Source organism: Haliotis cracherodii, unplaced genomic scaffold, assembly GCF_022045235.1.
Source record: "Haliotis cracherodii isolate W230 unplaced genomic scaffold, xgHalCrac1.p SCAF_9, whole genome shotgun sequence".
In the NCBI taxonomy this organism is placed as follows: domain Eukaryota; kingdom Metazoa; phylum Mollusca; class Gastropoda; order Lepetellida; family Haliotidae; genus Haliotis; species Haliotis cracherodii.
This window is the reverse complement of record NW_027266343.1, coordinates 34054677-34075411: the sequence shown is the minus strand read 5'-3', so window position 1 is coordinate 34075411 and position 20735 is coordinate 34054677. Positions and strand designations below refer to the sequence as shown.

The 20735-nt window shown below is 39.9% G+C and overlaps 1 protein-coding gene across 1 annotated transcript; it reads left to right on the top strand.

Moving 5' to 3' along the window:
• The first annotated feature begins 1749 nt into the window (after positions 1–1749).
• Positions 1750–18843, top strand: LOC139452250 (arylsulfatase B-like). The gene is made up of 8 exons (XM_071233648.1): positions 1750–2135; positions 3024–3210; positions 9779–10011; positions 10203–10314; positions 15008–15103; positions 15697–15940; positions 17442–17593; positions 18476–18843. The coding sequence occupies exons 1-8, from the start codon at positions 1794–1796 to the stop codon at positions 18739–18741; spliced, it is 1632 nt and encodes a 543-aa protein (XP_071089749.1). The 5' UTR covers positions 1750–1793; the 3' UTR covers positions 18742–18843.
• The last annotated feature ends 1892 nt before the right edge of the window (positions 18844–20735 follow it).

Here is a 20735-nt window from a genome sequence, read left to right as displayed (position 1 = left end):
ATTCTGGTGCTCCCCGTCGTGATATTGCTGGAATATTGCTAAAAGCGGCGTAAAACCATACTCACTCTCTCACGCACTCCTAACTCAATTTTTCATCAAAGTAAATTTTAATCACCGAATAGGAATTCAAACGACGCGCTTTTGAAAACAAATATGGCCGCCATATAATTAAAAATAACAAAACATAGCACAAATGTAATAGAATACACTAATAATATCAATTTGAAAGATATTTATAAAGATTATTTAATTAAATGATTATTCAGGTACATTACACATGATACTTTATAAAACAAAAGAAAATTTCAATGGCGGCTATCTTGAAATTCAAGGTGGCCGCTATTCGAGGACATTTTTCGAGTGTTTTTATTTTAACAAGGGTTACATAATGGACCCATATGCGAAATTTCATGCTTTTATCACGATTTGAACTATTTTCATGCTTATCCGCTGGACTAGTTTACACTTTCATGCAGTTCACTCGTGGCTGCCTCACTGTTCATGATATGAACATGTTATTTGGCAAGAAAAGCCATATGACCTCTATTTATTACGTACGAGGGCAATCATATCGTGGTTCATAAAAAATCATATGTGGCAAAGGGTCATACACGTCACGAGACAACAGTGTATTGTTTCCGTCATCCAGACGGCATTGCTGGCGTCATTCTAATATTATTGAGACGTGAAGTCGGAATGACGTCACACTAGAAACGACGTCATGGCTAAAGATTGTTGACGTCATTCGACAAATTGTGGTTCCGCTGCTGTGTGCGACTTGCTGACCTAAACACTAAACTTCGTCTCTGTATCTTCTTAGGTAATAAATAGAACATTATATTCGTGTTCATGGCATACTATGTTTACAACACTCGTGCCTAAATTCGTGCTCTCGCTCGGGAAATACCGGAATTTAGACACTCGTGTCGTATGACATAGTATCACATAAACACTCATTTATCATCAAAAACTGGCTCCCACAGGAGATATATGCTTGGGTGAGATCAAGCGATATCTACATTGTACATATGAAATTGCATCACAATGTTTGCAGACAATGTCACATAAATGCATGCATGGTTATCAAATGACATCACTAATTGCTCAGCCTCTGTTAAAGAAGCTGCTGGCAGTACTTTTTACAAAATGACACTGCTTACTACTGTCTACAAACTAAAAAGGTTGAAAGAATGATGTTGGACGATAAATAAAATCTCACCCTCGTGTCTTTTGATATCAAATATATCAACACTCGCTGATAAAAGTGGAAAAACTCGGAGTTTTTTCACTTTTATCAACGAGTGTTGATATATTTGATATCAAAAGACACGAAGGTGAGAATCTGTATAGAATATCCTCTATAAATACACGCCCCTAGATATAGTAGTGGTGGTGGTGACGAAGGTGCGTATTTCAGTAACACATACGAGTTATCTCCCTTTACCTAACTCATTTAAAGCTCCTACCCAGCGCGTGACACCTTTGTTGCACTCGCGGTCTAGCAGAGAGCTCCGCGAACGGGCTATTGCTGTGAGGAGCTTAAACTCATTTGTCACCATTCGCATCAACGGCAACAAGCATTTATCACATGTACTGGGTATACGGTTCTACGAAGTGCTACGTTGGGAGACCTAAGTTAAGATGAGATGATACAAAAAATGCCCATCCAAATTTGTGATTATTCGCTGTGGAAAGGACATTTTCTGTACGGAAGAAAATGAAATACCCTCCGGTAGCCTCACTCATTACACTGTGCCACTGAGTAGCTCTGCTGTGGAGTTCGCACAAGTCACATGATCAAACATTGTCACATGATCACAGCTGACAGGTTTGAAAGTCAAAACAAATGTGGGCGTTTGTTATATCTTGAGCTAAGTATCGTGACAAAGATGTATCTTTCAGTAGTGTTGCTTTTCTGTGCATGCTGCACTGTTTTGTCAGCGACGTCAACTCGCCCAAACATTATTTTCATCCTCGCTGACGATTACGGATTCCATGATATCGGGTATCACAACTCGGAAATAAAAACTCCAAACCTTGACAAGCTGGCTGCAGCCGGGGTGAAGTTAGAAAACTATTATGTCCAGCCAATCTGCACCCCCACACGGAGCCAGTTCATGTCAGGGAGGTACCAGGTAGGTTAGTCATACCAGTAATAGTAGGAGGGGAGCGCAAATATTTTTGATGCACAAATGCACGAACAATAATTCCCCTCATTTGTTGTCATATTTTCGGATAACCCTCACGAGGCCCCTGCTCTTCAGTCATGCCCCTTCTTGAAAGGACAAGTTATTAAAATGCATTAATTACATCTGCATACACCGCGAAGTTTTCAAATTCATAGGATTAGTTCTGACTATTGTCTATTGTACGACTCATTTGGTAGTTGTGTGTGTGTGCTTGGGGGGGGGGGGGGGGGGGGGATCTATTATGAACAGTCCAAACATTGTTTTTATTGTCAGTAGAGACACATATCAGATAGGTATGCATGCATGTTTCAATTTAATAAGCATGGATAATTCCAAAATACATTTGACCTGATATACACAGTCTTTCGGTGACTGTTTTCAGCCTACTAACATTTCGATTGCATTTGTAAGTTTTGGTCAAAGCAGATTTTCACGTTTATACTTACTCATGCTCGACCAGAGTTTTACACGACTCACAAAATATGCGTCCAGTACGCACAAATGTGGAGAATGGACGCAGAGAAAAAATATACTGCATCCTGAAGGATGCACAATGGTATTCATTGTACCTACAGTGCAGCAAGAGTAATTTATGGGATACTGTTATTTCATCCATCAAACATGACGACTGTCCTCGTTATTATTGATTCATTCCATGCTCTAAAGTTCTTATAAAAATGTACTAAACACAACACCATTTCCTTACTTTATAGGACCCTCATATTGCCTGCAAGAACACTTTAAATTATTTATTGGGGATCCCCTGGATCCCCACTTTAGTTAGTCAAGTTAAAACCATGCTCGGCAGTTTATGTTTGTCGGTTTTAATTTCAGATTCACACTGGCTTACAACATGGCATCATCTGGGCGTCCCAGCCCAACGGCCTCCCACTGGATAGCGCCACAGTTGCAGACAGGATCCGAGCTGCAGGCTATTCCACTCATGCTGTTGGAAAATGGCATCTGGGTTTCTACAAGGAAGAATACCTCCCTACCAACAGGGGATTTGATTCATACTATGGTAAGGAAAGTAGTATCATGTAGGTGTGACTTGTGATGAATAATACTCCATGAAATAAGGAACAACTGTCATGGTGGACTTGATTACTCGTTGATTATTAAATAAAGGCAAACTAAAGATGTTCAAAATATCATATTTCAATAACACACTAAAACTCCAGATTTGCGTAATTGAGGAGAGGGCTCATCAGAAAAACACACAAAAATGAAGTCTATCCTTATTATGATATCACCCAATAAAATGAAAGCTGATTATCATTTATTAATGTCACTTGTGGATTGTTATGTATTTTTCATAACTTACGAAAACAGAAGATCATGATAAGACTGAACATGCTGAAGAATGAACAGCACATTATGTAGTTATAATGTAGAACACTATCATTTTATGGACCATCTATACGCTATGTGAAGTGATATTAGATAATCTCCCCCGAGTGTCTTTTGATATTAAATATATCAACACGAGTTGATAAAAGTGGAAAAAGTTCGAGGCTTGCCGAGGAGTTTTGCCACTTTTATCAACGAGTGTTGATATATTTGATATCAAAAGACACAAGGATGAGATTTTATTTATCATCCAACATCATTCTTCCAACTTTTTCAATTTGTAGACAGTAATTAGCAGTGTTTTCAGTGTAAAAAGTACTGCTAACAGCTTCAGTAGCAGAGCCATTAGTGATGTCATTTGATTGTGACGTCATGGTAACCAGTGATGTCACAATGGTCTGCAAAGCATTGTGATGTAATTTCATTTCAGCGATATCTACTGTGTAGATATTGATCTCATCCAAGCAATATCACCTGTGGGAGCCAGTTTTGGATGATAAATAGAGAATCTCACCCGAGTGTCTTTTGATATCAAATATATCAACACAAGTTGATAAAAGTGGAAAAATTCCGAGGCTTGCCGAGGATTTTTGCCACTTTTATGAACGAGTGTTGATATATTTGATATCAAAAGACACGAGGGTGAGATTTTATTTATCATCCAACATCATTCTTCCAACTTTTTCAATTTGTAGACAGTAATTAGCAGTGTTTTCAGTGTAAAAAGTACTGCTAACAGCTTCAGTAGCAGAGCCATTAGTGATGTCATTTGATTGTGACGTCATGGTAACCGTTGACGTCACAATGGTCTGCAAAGCATTGTGATGTAATTTCATTGTTTCATGTAATCCAAGCGATATCTCCTGTGGGAGCCAGTTTTGGATGATAAGATGCCTTACACATGATACAGAACAGATTTTTAATCGGAAAAAATTAATTGGCCCCGAAAATTCAAGAAAAAAATAATTATGCTTCAGAAATTTACCTACCACAAAAAATACATTGTTGCATTGTGTTTTCTTTAAAAATTATTCACTCTGATTTTTAAATAAAGATATATGATTTTATGGCTGTAGTTTCCACTGACATTACATGCTGCAGACACTGACAAAACTCTTCAGGCCCTCATTTTAGAAACTGCAGCTTATTGTGACAAATTGACATGTAGATTTACTGAAGGCAGTGAGGACACATACGAATTTGAAACTATGGGCCCGACACGAGATCGACCTGCCACTGGCCTGCAGGCAGGCGTTTATTTCAAACACTGACCATGACTGTTCTATATTCTTATCAAACAGGTAGACAGGTTGTTGATAAAATGCTCAGGTGACATTGTTATCAAACAAGTATATCTATACTACAATTGTAATTAAGATGATTATCCATACTATTTGTAAAGGTTCACGACCCGAATTCGGCCTTGGTAGGAGCTGTAATACCTGAGCGGTGTAGCGTGTGTGTGCAGGTCAATTGTTAGGCCAAGGGACGAAAGACTTGGGGTGTTACTTTTCAACCTATCCCCTCGAGACCACAAAAATAAAATATGTTGTATTTATTTGATATCTATACACCTATTAAAGATGGACTCATCTAACACACGCACCAACCTGTGGGTGATGTACACTGTCACAAACCCTCAGTGACCCTTTACTTCACCACCCGGTGGCTCAGTGAATCTTTACTTCATCACCTGCCCTGGTGGCTCAGTGACCCTTAACTTCATCACCTGCCCCGGTGGCTCAGTGACCCTTAACTTCATCACCTGCCCCGGTGGCTCAGTGACCCTTTACTTCATCACCTGTCCCGGTGGCTCAGTGAGCCTTTACTTCATCACCTGTCCCGGTGTCTCAGTGACCCTTAACTTCATCACCTGCCCCGGTGGCTCAGTGAACCTTTACTTCACCACCTGCCCCGGTGGCTCAGTGACCCTTTACTTCACCGACTGCCCCGGTGGCTCAGTGAGCCTTTACTTCATCACCTGCCCCGGTGGCTCAGTGACCCTTTACTTCATCACCTGCCCCGGTGGCTCAGTGAACCTTTACTTCATCACCTGCCCCGGTGGCTCAGTGAATCTTTACTTCATCACCTGCCCCAGTGGCTCAGTGAGCCTTTACTTCATCACCTGCCCCGGTGGCTCAGTGAGCCTTTACTTCATCACCTGCCCCGGTGGCTCAGTGAACCTTTACTTCATCACCTGCCCCAGTGGCTCAGTGAACCTTTACTTCATCACCTGCACTGGCGACTCTGTGAACCTTTATGTCATCACCTGCCCCAGTGGCTCAGTGAACCTTTACTTCATCACCTGTCCCGGTGGCTCAGTGACCCTTTACTTCACCGACTGCCCCGGTGGCTCAGTGAACCTTTACTTCATCACCTGCCCCGGTGGCTCAGTGAATCTTTACTTCATCACCTGCCACGGTGGCTCAGTGAACCTTTACTTCATCACCTGCCCCGGTGGCTCAGTGAACCTTTACTTCATCACCTGCCCAGGTGGCTCAGTGAATCTTTACTTCATCACCTGCCCCGGTGGCTCAGTGAACCTTTACTTCATCACCTGCCCCGGTGGCTCAGTGAACCTTTACTTCATGACCTGCCCCGGTGGCTCAGTGAACCTTTACTTCATCACCTGCCCCGGTGGCTCAGTGAATCTTTACTTCATCACCTGCCCCGGTGGCTCAGTGAACCTTTACTTCATCACCTGCCCCGGTGGCTCAGTGAACCTTTACTTCATCACCTGCCCCGGTGGCTCAGTGAACCTTTACTTCATCACCTGCCCCGGTGACTCTGTGAACCTTTACTTCATCACCTGCCCCGGTGACTCTGTTAACCTTTATGTCATCACCTGCCCTGGTAGCTCAGGGAACCTTTACTTCATCACCTGCCCCGTGGGCTCATCGGGAAAACACTTGGGTACAATAGTTAACATGATATATGTAGTTGCAGGTTAAATTCATATCATGGAATATTCATTTCAGTTCATTTTAATCTTTTAACTTTTAACCAGTCAAAATATTAACATGATTAATTAATTTTTAAAGTTAAAAAAATATAACCTGGAGACAGGTCCTTTTTGGTCTTATTTGAAAGAAGTAAAACCTGAAAAGTGGTCTTGGTAGGACAGTAAGACCTCCCTATGTATCTTTACTGTTGCTCAGTCTTTCAACTTGTCTGAGTCCAAGTACTTGCTCAAAGGAGAAAACCCAGTATGGAACAATGGGATGATGTCACTGGAGGTTTATAATGTCATTTGTAACACATCCCGCTCGTTAACAGATAAAAGCCACACAGATGTCTTGGTTGTTCTAGATCATGAGTCCAAAGGAGAAGAATATATTGTTTGAAGGACCTGACCATAGCATGTCAGGACTGCAGGTTATATTACCTGAGCCAGTCTTTAGTTTATGTCAGAATCTTCCTCATGGGGATTCCGGGTTAGAATTGGTCTCCAGCAAAGCAAGCTGTCATAAGATTAACCAGCCCTGGGAGTCAAACTCAGTGACTTGGTTGAATTCGTATCATTGTACCCTGATCATGGGTCATTGCTCACATTATCAATCAGCTGGAATACATCTTCCCTAAGCAAGAGAGTTGACTGACTTTAAAAGTCCAGTTTCCACCCTTGCTGAACTTGGCTGGGCTTGATCGTAGTGGTTATTACGAGTTATGTCCCTTCTACATGTTCTAAGCCTCTCCTGTGGACCAATCAGATTCCATCACTTGCACTTGTTTCAAACAAAACGGTGGCTCCAAGTCAAGACGGTCTGATCGATAATCAAGATCTATGTTGTGATAAAACGGGTCTTACGTTGCAAAGTACATTAAATCAAGCGAGCACCTTTATTAAAAACATGAAAAGGTTTGGAAAATATCTGTTGACAAAGAGTTGGCGGTGCACATGCTTTGTAAATCCTACAATCGACCGAAATCTGCGCTACAGCATACGAACCAGATTTCGATTTCATTGCACGATTTTGATTGGACTATGCATAGACTTCAGCCAAAATGTAACTCCATAATACCAGCCTAGTTCTGCAAGGTTGGAAACAGGACTTTTAGAGTCAGTTAACTCTTTTGCCTTGGATAGATGGATAGAATATTGCTGAATATAAGATAAAACAGCAAACAAATAACATAAATATACCAGTGCATGTGAGTGTTTCAAATCCTGTTTCAGTGAATTTTCCACAGTGATTGCATAAAGCCAATTGATTATCTGAATGTGTGAAAGCAGCTTGCTTCAAGTTCAAGGGTACCAGATGATATAATGTGAAGGCTGAGTAGTTTGCCTATTGCTCCAATGGCAGGCGTAGTCACTATTATGCAGAGCTTCAGATGGCTCTCAGTCACCTGTCATCGACCGATAAAATATCAATTTGACAGATGGTTTGTGCAACAAGTTGGACTTTTGACCGATAGAAATGCAAAGCATGGCATCATGTGTGTCGATATTTCATCAATTAAAAGTAAATAGTAACGATTAGTCCTACTTACAGTATTGATTTTACAGAACAATGCACAACCACAATAAAATCGTAATTAAAATTCTGAGCAATGGGTGTCTTTGCATCATACTTTCTGTATCATAGGGAAATGCTGTCAGGAGCTATTGTGACTTCGTCATGGGCTTTTCTTTTTGCTAAGTTCGATGGCCAGATCGTATATATTCATCCAATCACGAATGGTATTGCATTGATTTGTTGTTATGGTTTGTTTTTTTATCTTTCAGACTTATTGACTTTTGCCACTGACTTTTATTACATTTCTTGGGTCCAAATCATTGTTCTATCCACAGATTGTTATGTCAAAATCACTGTTATTGCTGAAAGATTTGGGAGAGTGACACAGAGCAAAAAAATAAAATATTGTTATTATTAGAAAAGTTTTGTAAATGTGGTAAAGTTGAAGATAACATGGAATTAGATTGTTTCTGATGAATTTCAGAGATAGATATGTGTGAATACCTCTCAGTTATTGACTGCTCAGTTCACCACCGTGAAAGCGACAGGTAACATATCTCTACACTGAAAACACATTATCACCTAGTTTGATACCTTTCATTCGAAACCGAACATGTTACCAATATTTGAGTTTGAATCAGTGAAAATATAAACATGGTCCTCAAAAGAACAAATTTACAAAAAGTTTAACAGAACTTACCACATACTTCAAAGCACTATGCCATTTTCCCCCAGAAATTGATATATTTCTTGTTTTACCATAATTGAAACTGAGTTGGATTTTGAATCATTACTAGACTATTTATATGCATGTATCCTTATGCAGCAAGGTAGGTAGCAAGTATATTATCATCCTCAGTGATTTATACCCCATGAAGATCCGGGGTAGAAAAGGTTTTCAGCAACCCATACTTGTCGTAAGAGGCAACTAACGGGATCGGGTGGTCATGCTCGCTGACTTGGTTGATGCCTGTCATCGATCCCAATTGCGTGGATCGATGCTCATGTTGTCATGATTGACTGGTCCAGACTAGATTATTTACAGACCTCCGTCATACAGCTGGAATATTGCTGAATGAGGCATAAACAACAAACAAACAAACAAACAAACAATCTTTTATATTAGCATTCTGTTATGATGAATACCCTGGAACAATTAACTACAGTTAATGACACAGTTTTGATTCAAACAATATTCTAAAAACATTCCACATACAAGTGTCTCCCAATTTTGTGGATTGATGCTCATGCTGCCAATAACTGGATTTTCTGGTCTAGACTCGATGATTTACAGCCTGCCGTCATATAGCTGGAACAGTTCAGCGATAAACAACAGACAAAAAATACAAAGGCCATCGATAATCAGATTACACTTACGAGCAAGAGACATCCTGTGTTATGATAAGACCAGTTAATGTCACTTCTAAAACAAGTTTGGCTGGAGTGAGTGAGTGAGTATGGTTTTACGCCGCTTTTTGCAATATTCCAACAATATCACGGGAGGGTGCATCAGAAATGGGCTTCACACATCATAACCATGTGGGGAATCGAACTGTGGGCATGTCGTACAAATGCTTTAACCACCACCCCAGTTTGGCTAGAGAATGGGTCCAGGGTGTTTATTGTTCTAGAATGAAGGCATAATACACTGGGTGCATCCAGGATGCTACATTATGGAAAATATATATTTATCAACTTTTTCATGTTGATTTTTTTTATCCCGTCATGACCTCAGAATTTTCATTACCCATTTACAAACCGACTCTCCTCAACTTGCAGGCTACCTGACAGGCAGCGAGGACTACTTCACACACAAGCGTTGTGACAACCACAATTACAGCATTGGGGACATCTTTGAAGACCCCAATACTTATGGTAATCTCAAGGCCGATTTTTGTGGCCTTGACCTTCATGATGATACAAAGCCTGTTTTCAATGAGACCGGGCACTATTCTGCACATCTGTTCACAGAGAAGGCTATCAATGTGATCGAGAATCATGAGGAGTCAAAAGTAGGTGCAAGTTCCATTGAGATTGTTTTAGTTCACTTCTTTGAGTTCCAGAAATTAATGCCACTGCGTCTGTGTGGTGACTTTGTCTTCCAGTTTGAATGTGTGACACTGTGACCTCAATGTGTAACAGTTTGACTGTTTCTTTTGGGTATTTCTTTGGCTGATCATGCCTTTTTCTTTATTTTTTATAGCCATTCTTCCTGTACATGGCCTATCAGTCTGTGCACGGCCCCCTGCAGGTTCCAAGCAAATACATGGACCAGTACAGTCATATCAAGGACATGCAGAGACGCACTTATGCTGGTAATATAATCAGAAATATTATCTTTCCTGAAATTCCTGTATTAGAGTGGCAATGAAATGAATAATATTAGTTCCTGGTTACTTAGGTGCACTCAGAAATTATTTTTTTAAACCAAATTTGTTGTGACAGTGACATTGTATGAAGCCTCAACTTGACCCCGATTTGGCAAATCCTGAAATCAGCCAAAATCTGCGCTGCAGTTTACGAGCAGGATGTCGATCTCGGTACACAATTTTGATTGGACTATGCATAGACTCATTAGTCCAGCCAAACTATCATCCGGTACTTCCAGCCTAGTTTGGCAAGCGTGGAAACTGGACTTTTATAGTCAGTTAACTCCCTTGCCTCGGGAAGAGTGAGTGAGTGAGTATGGATTTATGCCGCTTTTAGCAATATTCCAGCAATATCACGGCGGGGGACACCAGAAATGGGCTTCACACATTGTAACCATGTCGGGAATCGAACGCGGGTCTTCGGCGTGACGAGCGAACGCTTTAACCACTAGGCTACCCGACAGCCCTCCAATCACTTGAAGCGAAACTACCCCTTACGTAAAAACTGAAAGCTATCATAAGTTGTTGCTTGATGTTTAAAGCATGACTACTTTGCATAGGACCCTAAAAATCTTCCCTCGGTGTATTGATAGATTCACATCCATATCTGTACTTGTCTGTCTGTGTAGTACATAAATGCAGAATTTACAGCTGTTGCCTCACATGAACAGGTGCAATCACGTAAGCGGCACTTGGCCTAACCATGGTTGCCATTTTGTTTAAGTATTCAACTGTGGTCAGAAGCGTGTTAACCAGGTGGTTAATGATTATCAATACATAACAATTATTGCTTCATGTGTTGTTGAGAAGTTCTGTCTTTGTGTAGTTAGTTTTGATAGACTGCTCATGATAACAACACCTCAATCAGATGTTTCAACAACTGTATATAAGAGATTAGATACCTCTTATGATAATTTGGAAACGAGCGCTTTGGTTGGTTTTGTGTATGCATAATTTTACCCCATTTTTGACAGACCATGCTGGACCCGTGAAGATCCCGGGGTAGAATAGGTCTTCAGCAACCCATGCTTGCCGTAAAAGATGACTATGCTTATCGTAAAAGGCAACTAACGGGATCGGGTGGTCAGGCTCGCTGACTTGGTTGATACATGTCATCTATCCCAAATGCGTGGATCGATGCTCATGCTGTCAATCACTGGATTGTCTGGTCCAGACTCGATTATTTACAGACCACCATCATATAGCTTGAATATTGCTGAGTGCGGCGTTAAACAACAAACAAACAAACAAACAGACCATGCTGACTTGGTTGACAGTTGGGTAGAGACTGGTTCCATGACAATTGCATGGCATGGAGAAAGCCAATGTTGCAATGTTAAACCCTATTCACCTACTACCTCGATCACATGGTTTGATGCTAAGGCTGGGATGGGTAACTCAGGTACTCAGGTCGGGTTGATCCTGAGTAGGACCCAGGTACCCACTGGGCTACCCGGACAAGTGGTTAGTCACGTGATATATTGTTTAATGACAAAACTTATCTGAAACTCAATGTTTACGCTATACGTCACTAATGTTCCCATTTCTTTCTGACAGTGCAACCATTAATTCTTACTTTTTTATATTTGAATAAAGATAAAACTTCATGCAGTAAACTTCACTGTATGCATGACCAGATCGTTTTACACGTGTATCTAAATACATTTTGCCAGGGCTTAGGTCAAACTTATTCAAATCGGACAGTTTGTACCTATCTGTAAATATCTACAGCGGGTATCCGGGTAGGGTCGGTAATAGGGTGGTAAATTTGGACTGGTCCCCACCCTATTTGATGCACATGCTTTTGAGTGAGGCATTTATCCTTCATGTGCTCTCTGCATGTAATGTGTGTTTTAACTCAAATATCCCTTTGCTCTCTTCGAATGGGATGACTATTAAGTAAGATGTATTTTTCAGGAACATGGTTAAAGGGCATCAAATATTTCTCATGCAATAACATTTACTTTTACCCATTAAGATACTAAGTTTGGTGTCTCAAGTGTCCTATGAAAAATGTCATCATGCCTCTCCTAATTATTATTCCCTGCCCAATGGCTCCGTTCGTCTGTCCGTCCATCCGTAACGTTTCGTTTCCGGAGCATAATTCTGAAACCGTAAAATATTTTTCATGAAACTTTGTATGTCTGTCAGGTACATGCTGAACTGATGCCTTTTGCTATTTAGAAATTTTAGAAATTTTTATTTTTTACATTTCCATGGCAACAAGATGGACTTAGGTTCTGTGAGGGTAGGGTTCGTTTCCGGAGCATAACTGATAAGCCGTCCAATATTTTTTCATGAAACTTTGCAGGTTTGTCAGGTACATGCTTAACTGGTGCCTTGTGCTATTTAGAAATTTCAGAAATTTCTTTTTTTTCATTTTTCCTTTGCAACAAGTTGAACTTTTAGAAATTAATGAATTCTTCTTTTAAATGCCAAAAAATTCAACTTTTTACCCATTTAACCTGTTTAAGGAATCTTATAAGTCATAACAAAGGTTTTTTTTGTGCCTACATTTTGTGTTTTAGGTATCTCCCATAGTAGGGGAAACTTCGCATGCCTTCTACCAAGTTGGCTAGTATGTGCCTCAATAATGGTTGAGGGTTTACTTTCGTTGAATGACTTCATTATCAAATCCATCATCCCTACTTCTGCATTGATTATGACAGAGATGAGTGTGCGATAAGATGGCATACTTCTCTATGAAACTTCTTACAGTTTTCAGTACATGATATGAAAACTTTTGTGCTGTAGAGTTTTAACATTCACATTTAAAATATTGTCTTGTTTGTTTTTTCACTTTATCATATCACATGGTATGACCATATTGTTAAAAAGCTACAACATAAAATGTGTGTGGCACTCGTGGCAGCCTACTTCCTCGCAGTGAGTGCTGGTAACATGACATTAATGTTTTTTCTTTCTCCCGCCCTAATGAATTCAGTAGTAAAGGTAGTACCGTATATCGCTGTGTATAAGGCGACCCCATGTATAAGACCCCCCTGTACATGCCTTCCAAATCAACCCAAAATCCTATACTCCGTGTATAAGGCGACCTGGAATGAAGCACATCACAAGTGCGCGCACAAACCTTATATACATATATTCAATAAAAATATGTTTATCTTGCATTATTTTCTACGATGACTGGTCGCGTGTGTAACTCCAGCACATGTCACCATTTTGTGTTTACACGGTGCGACACCAAATTGGTACCCATAAAATAAGATTCATTTATGAAGTAATAACATACAAACATATTTCAAGTTACGAGCCATTTATTTACGCACACCCATTTTTCTTAATTTTATTAATTCACATCTTTGTTTACATACATAAATCCATTCATCATTCAGAATCATACATAAATACATACATCATTCAGAATCATACATAAATACATAACTGGTTTTGTCAGTTTATACTTCTTTTTGTTTCATTTTTTTCTTTAACTTCATAGAAATTGTGTTTTGCAGCATTTTATTTTGTTTCTTCAGGATATTTTGCATTTACATCAAGTAGATGCTTCCCTGCTGCCTTTTACACCTTACAAATTTTGAATATTTTCAAATGTATGTGTTTGTGTGATCAAATATACACTTCATTTGCTGGGCAGGAGACTTAGCCACGTTAGTGGCAAACTCTTCTTTTTTACAATTTCCATGACAAGTTCCACATCAGTTAAAAAAGGTTAGGGTTTGTTTAGATTTATATTATGTCATAAATTCTGCTACAGGGGCGGGGGATATAGTCACGTTAGTGGCAGTCTCTTGTTTAAGTTGGTGTAGAATAGCATCCTGAGAAATTTGTGTTTTAACTTGTCATCAGAATTTGTTGCTAGTCCTACTTGAATGAGACAAAAATGTGTACTGAGAACTGGTTAAAATTTAGCCATCACATGTTACCAAAACAGGGCTTGATTAAAGGAACTAGATTTAACTTGCACCAGGGGCATGTTGACATGAAAATCTAGTTGCATAAAAGTATGTGATTTTTTATATAGATAATTGTATCCTGCATCATTAGATAGTTGCACAGGAATACTGCTATTAAAAGTAGAGTCGTATGTTTTCAGAAACAGATCCTACGAGGGTTTCAGAGAAAAGATATATTCCAGGATGTTTCTTGTGAATCCTAGAGGCCTGATAACCAAGGATTTTGGGAGCTGATGAGACTAGATGCAACTAGGTTATCATGTTAACACATGGTAACGACTGCATTTAAAACACCATGTCAACAAGTGTACAAACTGTACTAGCGCTGTCGGTATCAAGATTTGGGTACAAAATGGCCGATTGGGAATTGTTTTACCAGAGCCCTTGCAAACACTATTTGCATGTAATCAAACATTTACAAGTCTGAAGGAATATGTGCACAATAAAAAAAATGCAAACATCCGTGACCTGTAGTGTAACCATGGAGTTTTATTGTTATTGTCATTAAACAATATATCACATGACCAACCACAGATCTAGGTAGTCCTGTGGAAACCCAGGTCCTGCTCGGCACCCACCCGACCCGACCCCACCCAACCCGACCCGCACCGAGCTACCCGTGCCAGCCCTAAACTGTACAGATGTGCTTGGCAAGGGTGAAGAAATTGTTGCTTATTTGCTTTTCCTATTTTCATTAACTGCAGGGATGACCTCATGTATGGACGAGGGGATCGGGAACATCACTGCAGCTCTCAAGGCTACTGGCCAGCTGGAGAATACTCTCATTGTATTTTCCACTGGTAAGTAATGTTTCTTTTGAATCTGTATCGCCCACAATGAGCTTGGTGGAACTAAATTATCTGTCCTAAGTGGATTAATTTTCAGTTCAGACACATGGTGGGATGTTAATGATATATTAACTTAGTACGAGGCGGCAGTTCCTCCTGTGCAGAGTCAGGCAACAAACAAACATTTTTTTACGCAAATTCGGTCAGTGGTTGGTGCTACCGATGGGGCAAGACATGCTTATCCTTTTCACATCGTTCTGGTGTTATCACTGATTTTCAGGAATCCAGTCATATAATCTCTCTGCTACTAGTGCTAGTTTGACTTTTATTCCCAGTGGAATCTGTTTCGGTGGATAATTGAGACTGGTTATTCTCTGTGTTGATGTGTTATATCCTGTGTTTTCTCAGTCTGTCATTCATCATGTTCATACCACAGCCTGGCTCAAGTAAATGTGTTTTCTGGTTGGTGAGATTTGCTAATAATAGTCTACATGTTCACCGGCTATATTTGGACTCGGAGACTAAAAGTATTTTTGTTCAGGATTTGGTGGGGTTGTGTGAGTTATTACTTTTCTGAGCTATTTTTCAAAACACTTCTTTTTCAGACAATGGTGGTCAGATCCATGCTGGAGGGAACAACTGGCCGCTGAGGGGATGGAAGGCGTCATTATGGGAAGGCGGGTTCCATGGTGTGGGCTTTGTGTATGGTGAGATGCTGAAGAACAAAGGAACTGTCAGTCATGAGCTGATCCATGTCTCTGATTGGTTCCCCACATTGGTGGGTGTGGCTGGTGGGAACACCAATGGAACAAAGCCTCTGGATGGATTTGACCAATGGACGACCATCAGGTATGCAAGTGTCGATATGGATTTTCAAGTAAATCAAGGATGTCAGTTGAGTATATTATGGTGCAGAAAATGGCACCAACTTGAGGGTTGAGAAGTTTTTCAGCATTATTCCAGCTATATGACAATGGTCTGTAAATAATCTAGTCTGGACCAGAAATTTAATATTTGATATCATAGGCATCAATCTACGCAATCAGGATACAATGACAAGCATCAACCAAATCAGTCTGACGACCTGATCCTGTTAGTTGCCTCTCACAATCAAGTAAGGGTAGCTGAAGACCTATTGTAATCCGGATCTACACTGGGGCTAGAATTGGAATGTCACTTCAGCAGCTTTTAGCAGTCTCATTAATCCTTCAGTCAGGACTTCAGTTCACAAGTAATGTGTCTGACAAGGTTGTAGAATAGCCAACACCTGAGGTTTCATAGTGCTTAAATGAGTATTTATGTAGTCGCACCTTGCTGTTGGGGTGGTAAACACAACAAGCACATCGAACAAAATTAACACATCCATTGGATCCCTGAATATTATTCTTAACACAAGATCAATCCAAGAAAATACATAAAATGACAAAATAACTGATGTATATACTTCAAGTGTAATCTGGCAACTGCTCCAGATCACTAGAGAACAAAGGTATACCTGTGGTCAGCTATGAGTGACCACAGAGAACAATAGAGTAGTCTAAGCGCGGGATGGGATACTAAGTGCTGTGGGTGAAAAGCATGCAGTGGTATGGTCAGTCAAGGCTTGATAAATAATAGACCGAATGAAACAGATAAGCTATGGTATTAATGTTTAGGCTGAAATACAATATTTGGAAAAAGTGGGACATAGTAAATAAACTGAAATAGAATGTATATAAAACTATTGCTAAAATAGAATTAAAACCTACTTGAAATTAAAACTTGATTAAAGAAGCCCTATTTAATTTTAGTTATTACAGGTAAAAATACTACATTATGTCATGAGAGTTTTTATTCCAACAAACAGATTAACATGAAAAAGGAATAAGATAATAACAGAAATTTTAATGTTTAATAATAGTGATATTTATATATTTGACCAGTCCGAATCAATCATTCTTCAGTGTCATGGTAGGATGTACATGTATATAACCTATGCTAGCAGATCCAGAGGAGCATGCACTTGGGTGGACACACAAAGGACTTGAGTGACCATAGGCATGGAAAGCCATGAGACAAAAGATAATGTGAATTTCAAATGTTCATTGCCCCTACCTTTTGCCGAGGATCTATATGTTTTGAATATTGAGGTTTCAAATCTGCAGTACAGGGTTAGAACTAGGCTCAAAAGCTTCACTAGCCCCGGTAAAGATAAAATGACTTTGTAATGTTAAAAAAATGGGGAAATTTGTACTATCCCGAATGAACTTGTACTAGCCTCGGACTTGCAGGCTAGTGTTAATTTCTAACCCTGCAGTAACATGCCTCACATATAGGAGGAAATTATCATGTTTATTTGCCATTCTCCCAGTGAAGGTAAGGCCAGCCCCAGGAAGGAGCTCTTACACAACATTGACATCCTGACGCATCCCAAGGGAGAGAAACTGTATAACAACACCTTTGACACACGGATCAGAGCAGCTATACGAGTAGGAGACTGGAAGCTCATCACTGGAAATCCAGGTGTGTAGACACTCATCAATGCTCATTAATGCTTGCTGTAGTTGGTAACAGGTGTCCATTGATTATTGATTACGTTGGACACATCTCAGTGTCACCTGTTCCTGAGTACACTTATAACTTGTCAGAAATGGTTCGATAATTATGCATGCAACAGTGTAATATTTTTCTCTGACCACCTACATCGAATTTTGGAGCAGACAGTTTGTAAACAAACCAAATTATTCCAAATATTCTTAATGGCCATAGAACATAGGTTATCAAGGTAAGGATGTTTTAAAATAACGTGTCACCCATAACATTTGAAAAATAACTGTGTGGCCCAAGGATCTTAATGGTATGTGTTTATATATAAACCTCTCGCTTGTGCCTGGATGCATTGGTCCTGAGTTCAAATTCCAGATTTTACCCAGTTATAATCTTTGGTTTCTCTGCACCATATCATGCTCATGAGCTGTTTTGCTTTTGGCTTTCATCCACCCACTTTTCTAGTTGACTCAGGCAATAGAAATTGAGTCCTCCATTCTTTATGGTACCCAATCCTGATGGCAGCATTGCATTCATAGTAGCTTGGATGAGTACCCGTCTCAGATTAGGTGACTAGATTAGATTAGTCCAACTCTCTGGGGATTAGGGGTCATAGCCAAATCCCTGTCGCAAGATATTGTGAGCAACGATGACAGCAATTATCCAAGCAACCGAGACGGACCACCCAGTCCTTTGGTCATCTCTTTCTACCAGCACAGGTTGCTGGGGACCAATTCTAACCCTGAATCCCTACAGATACTTGCCTGTTCCAGCCCCTGTTCTATAAAGCTGATATAATACAGTAGGTCAGAGTATGTCACACATGCAGTCACTCACAGATTCTTCTTCAATGCCCAGGAAACAGCAGCTGGATCCCGCCTCCACATCTCAGTGAGGAGATGGTTGTTGACCAAGGTGATAGCAAGAAGAACCTATGGCTGTTCAACATAGCAAAGGATCCAACAGAACACATGGATGTGTCAGCCACAAACCAGGACATTGTTAAGAAGATGCTGGACCGACTAGCCTACTACCAGAGCACAGCAGTACCCCCTGTGTACCCCCCTTCTGACCCAAAGTGTGACCCCAAACTACACGGAGGGGTGTGGGGGCCATGGGAGTAACCATAATTTACCACACACTCAGCCTATTGAAGATAAGGGCATGGCAGGTGGTTCATGTTGTCTCTAACTTGATTATGTTAACATCCTGATATAAACTGTTGTTGATTAATTGGAAAAAACACAGCCGAAAGTAACCAAGTCCCTTGTATTATGTAAGTGTAGTTATAGCTCCTTTGAAATGTAACTTGATGCTTCTTGGACATAACATTTGAATCAGATCTGTAATATTACCTTTGAAGATCAATCCTTTAGATATGACTTGCAGCCTCTTTGGAAGATGACTCAACTTTTTTTTGAATGTAACTTGTTTGGTAGCTCATTTCTTTGAAATTGAACTTGGGTCTACTTTGGCTGGTTGCTCGATTCTTTGGAATTGAATTTTGATCTTCTTTGATCTTTCATGGTAGCGTGATCCTTTGGATATTACTTGAATCTTGTTTGGATGGTACCTCAAAACTTTTGGATGGAAGCTTCATTCTTTGGAAAGTAACTTGGATCTTCTTTGGTTGGTAGCGTGATCATTTGAATGTAATTTGGATATTCTTTGATTGGTAGCTCAATCCTTAGGAAAGTAATTCGGATCTTCTGTGGTTGGAAGCTCAGTGCCTTGGGAAGTAACTTGGATCTTTGTCGTTGGGAGCTGAGTGCTTTGGAATATCACTTGGATCTTCTTTTAAGGTTGGAAGCTGAATCCTTTTGAATATGGTTTGGGTCTTCTTTGGTTGGTAGCTTGATCCTTATGAGATATTGATCGTTAATCATTTCATGCTGGGAGCTATATATGTAAGGGTGTCAAAAATTAAGAATACTTATATACACATACCTCTTAAATTGTTTGTGTTCTAACCTACTTATGCTTGTTAATCATGGAATATTTCATGTTTTTGTATAAGGTGATAAGGGCATGCTTATCTATATCACAAGAGGACTATATCACAAGAGGAAACTCAGGTTGCCAGTATTCTTAATGATGCTCTCACAGTGAACTAATGGTGATAAATCATACATGTTGGTATTCTGTAGACCACCTCCGTGGCTTAGTGGTAAATCATCTTCCTGGAGAGCGGAAGATCAGGGCTTCGATTCACAGTCTCATCATCCCCCAAAATGGTTAAAAAGATGGTACTTGTTGTTACCCTGCCTGGCGCTCGGCATTAATGGGCTAAAAGAAGGACTGGTTGGCTTGGAGTCAGTATACTGTGTCTGAGGGATGTTAATGTTAAACTGCGGAATGGTATCTCAGTGGGCAACACTATAAAATGAGCATGCACATCTCAATAAAAGTGCAATAATCTTGAACACGATGTTAAACCCCATTTCACCTTACCTGGTATTCTGTATTTTTTAGGAAGTCATACTTAACCATTTACTAAATTCACTTCAATGATTCTTCAAAACATCATTTATCAGTTGCATAGAAGACTACATGAAGTGTCCATGACAGACAGGTACGATATGTTCACATAATCCTGACGCTATGGCCTAAATGTACCTAATTCTCAAATCAGCCTACATGTAAATGTAGCCTATGAAAGAGATAATAGAGCAATCAATAGAATGACGAAAGAATAGCCTTGCATACAAGACAGTAGGCATTTAGAATCCAAAATTTGAGGCAAAAAGTGTCACCAACCAACATTTCCTTGGTGCTAGTATCTTGTTATGACACTGTCTGAATGTGTCATGACATTGTTAAACAATGTTTTATTCGTGTTGCCCTTGTACATTGTTATGGTTTACTTCTAGACATTCCACAACCTCAGCAATTACACATTCTGCCATTACTCTAGTCTGATCAATCAGAGGTTTCAAATCACAATGGCCACCTCTAATTACAGTGTCTCACTGCACATGGCTCCAGAAGTTCACAAGAGGAGATGTACAGTGACTTTTCAGGCCTCTAATTTCTTTGTTTTTGTTATTATTTATACAGTTGATTTAAAGCGGGGTTGCTCTAGTCATGACATCCAAGACTGCTTGTTTTTTTAACCTAT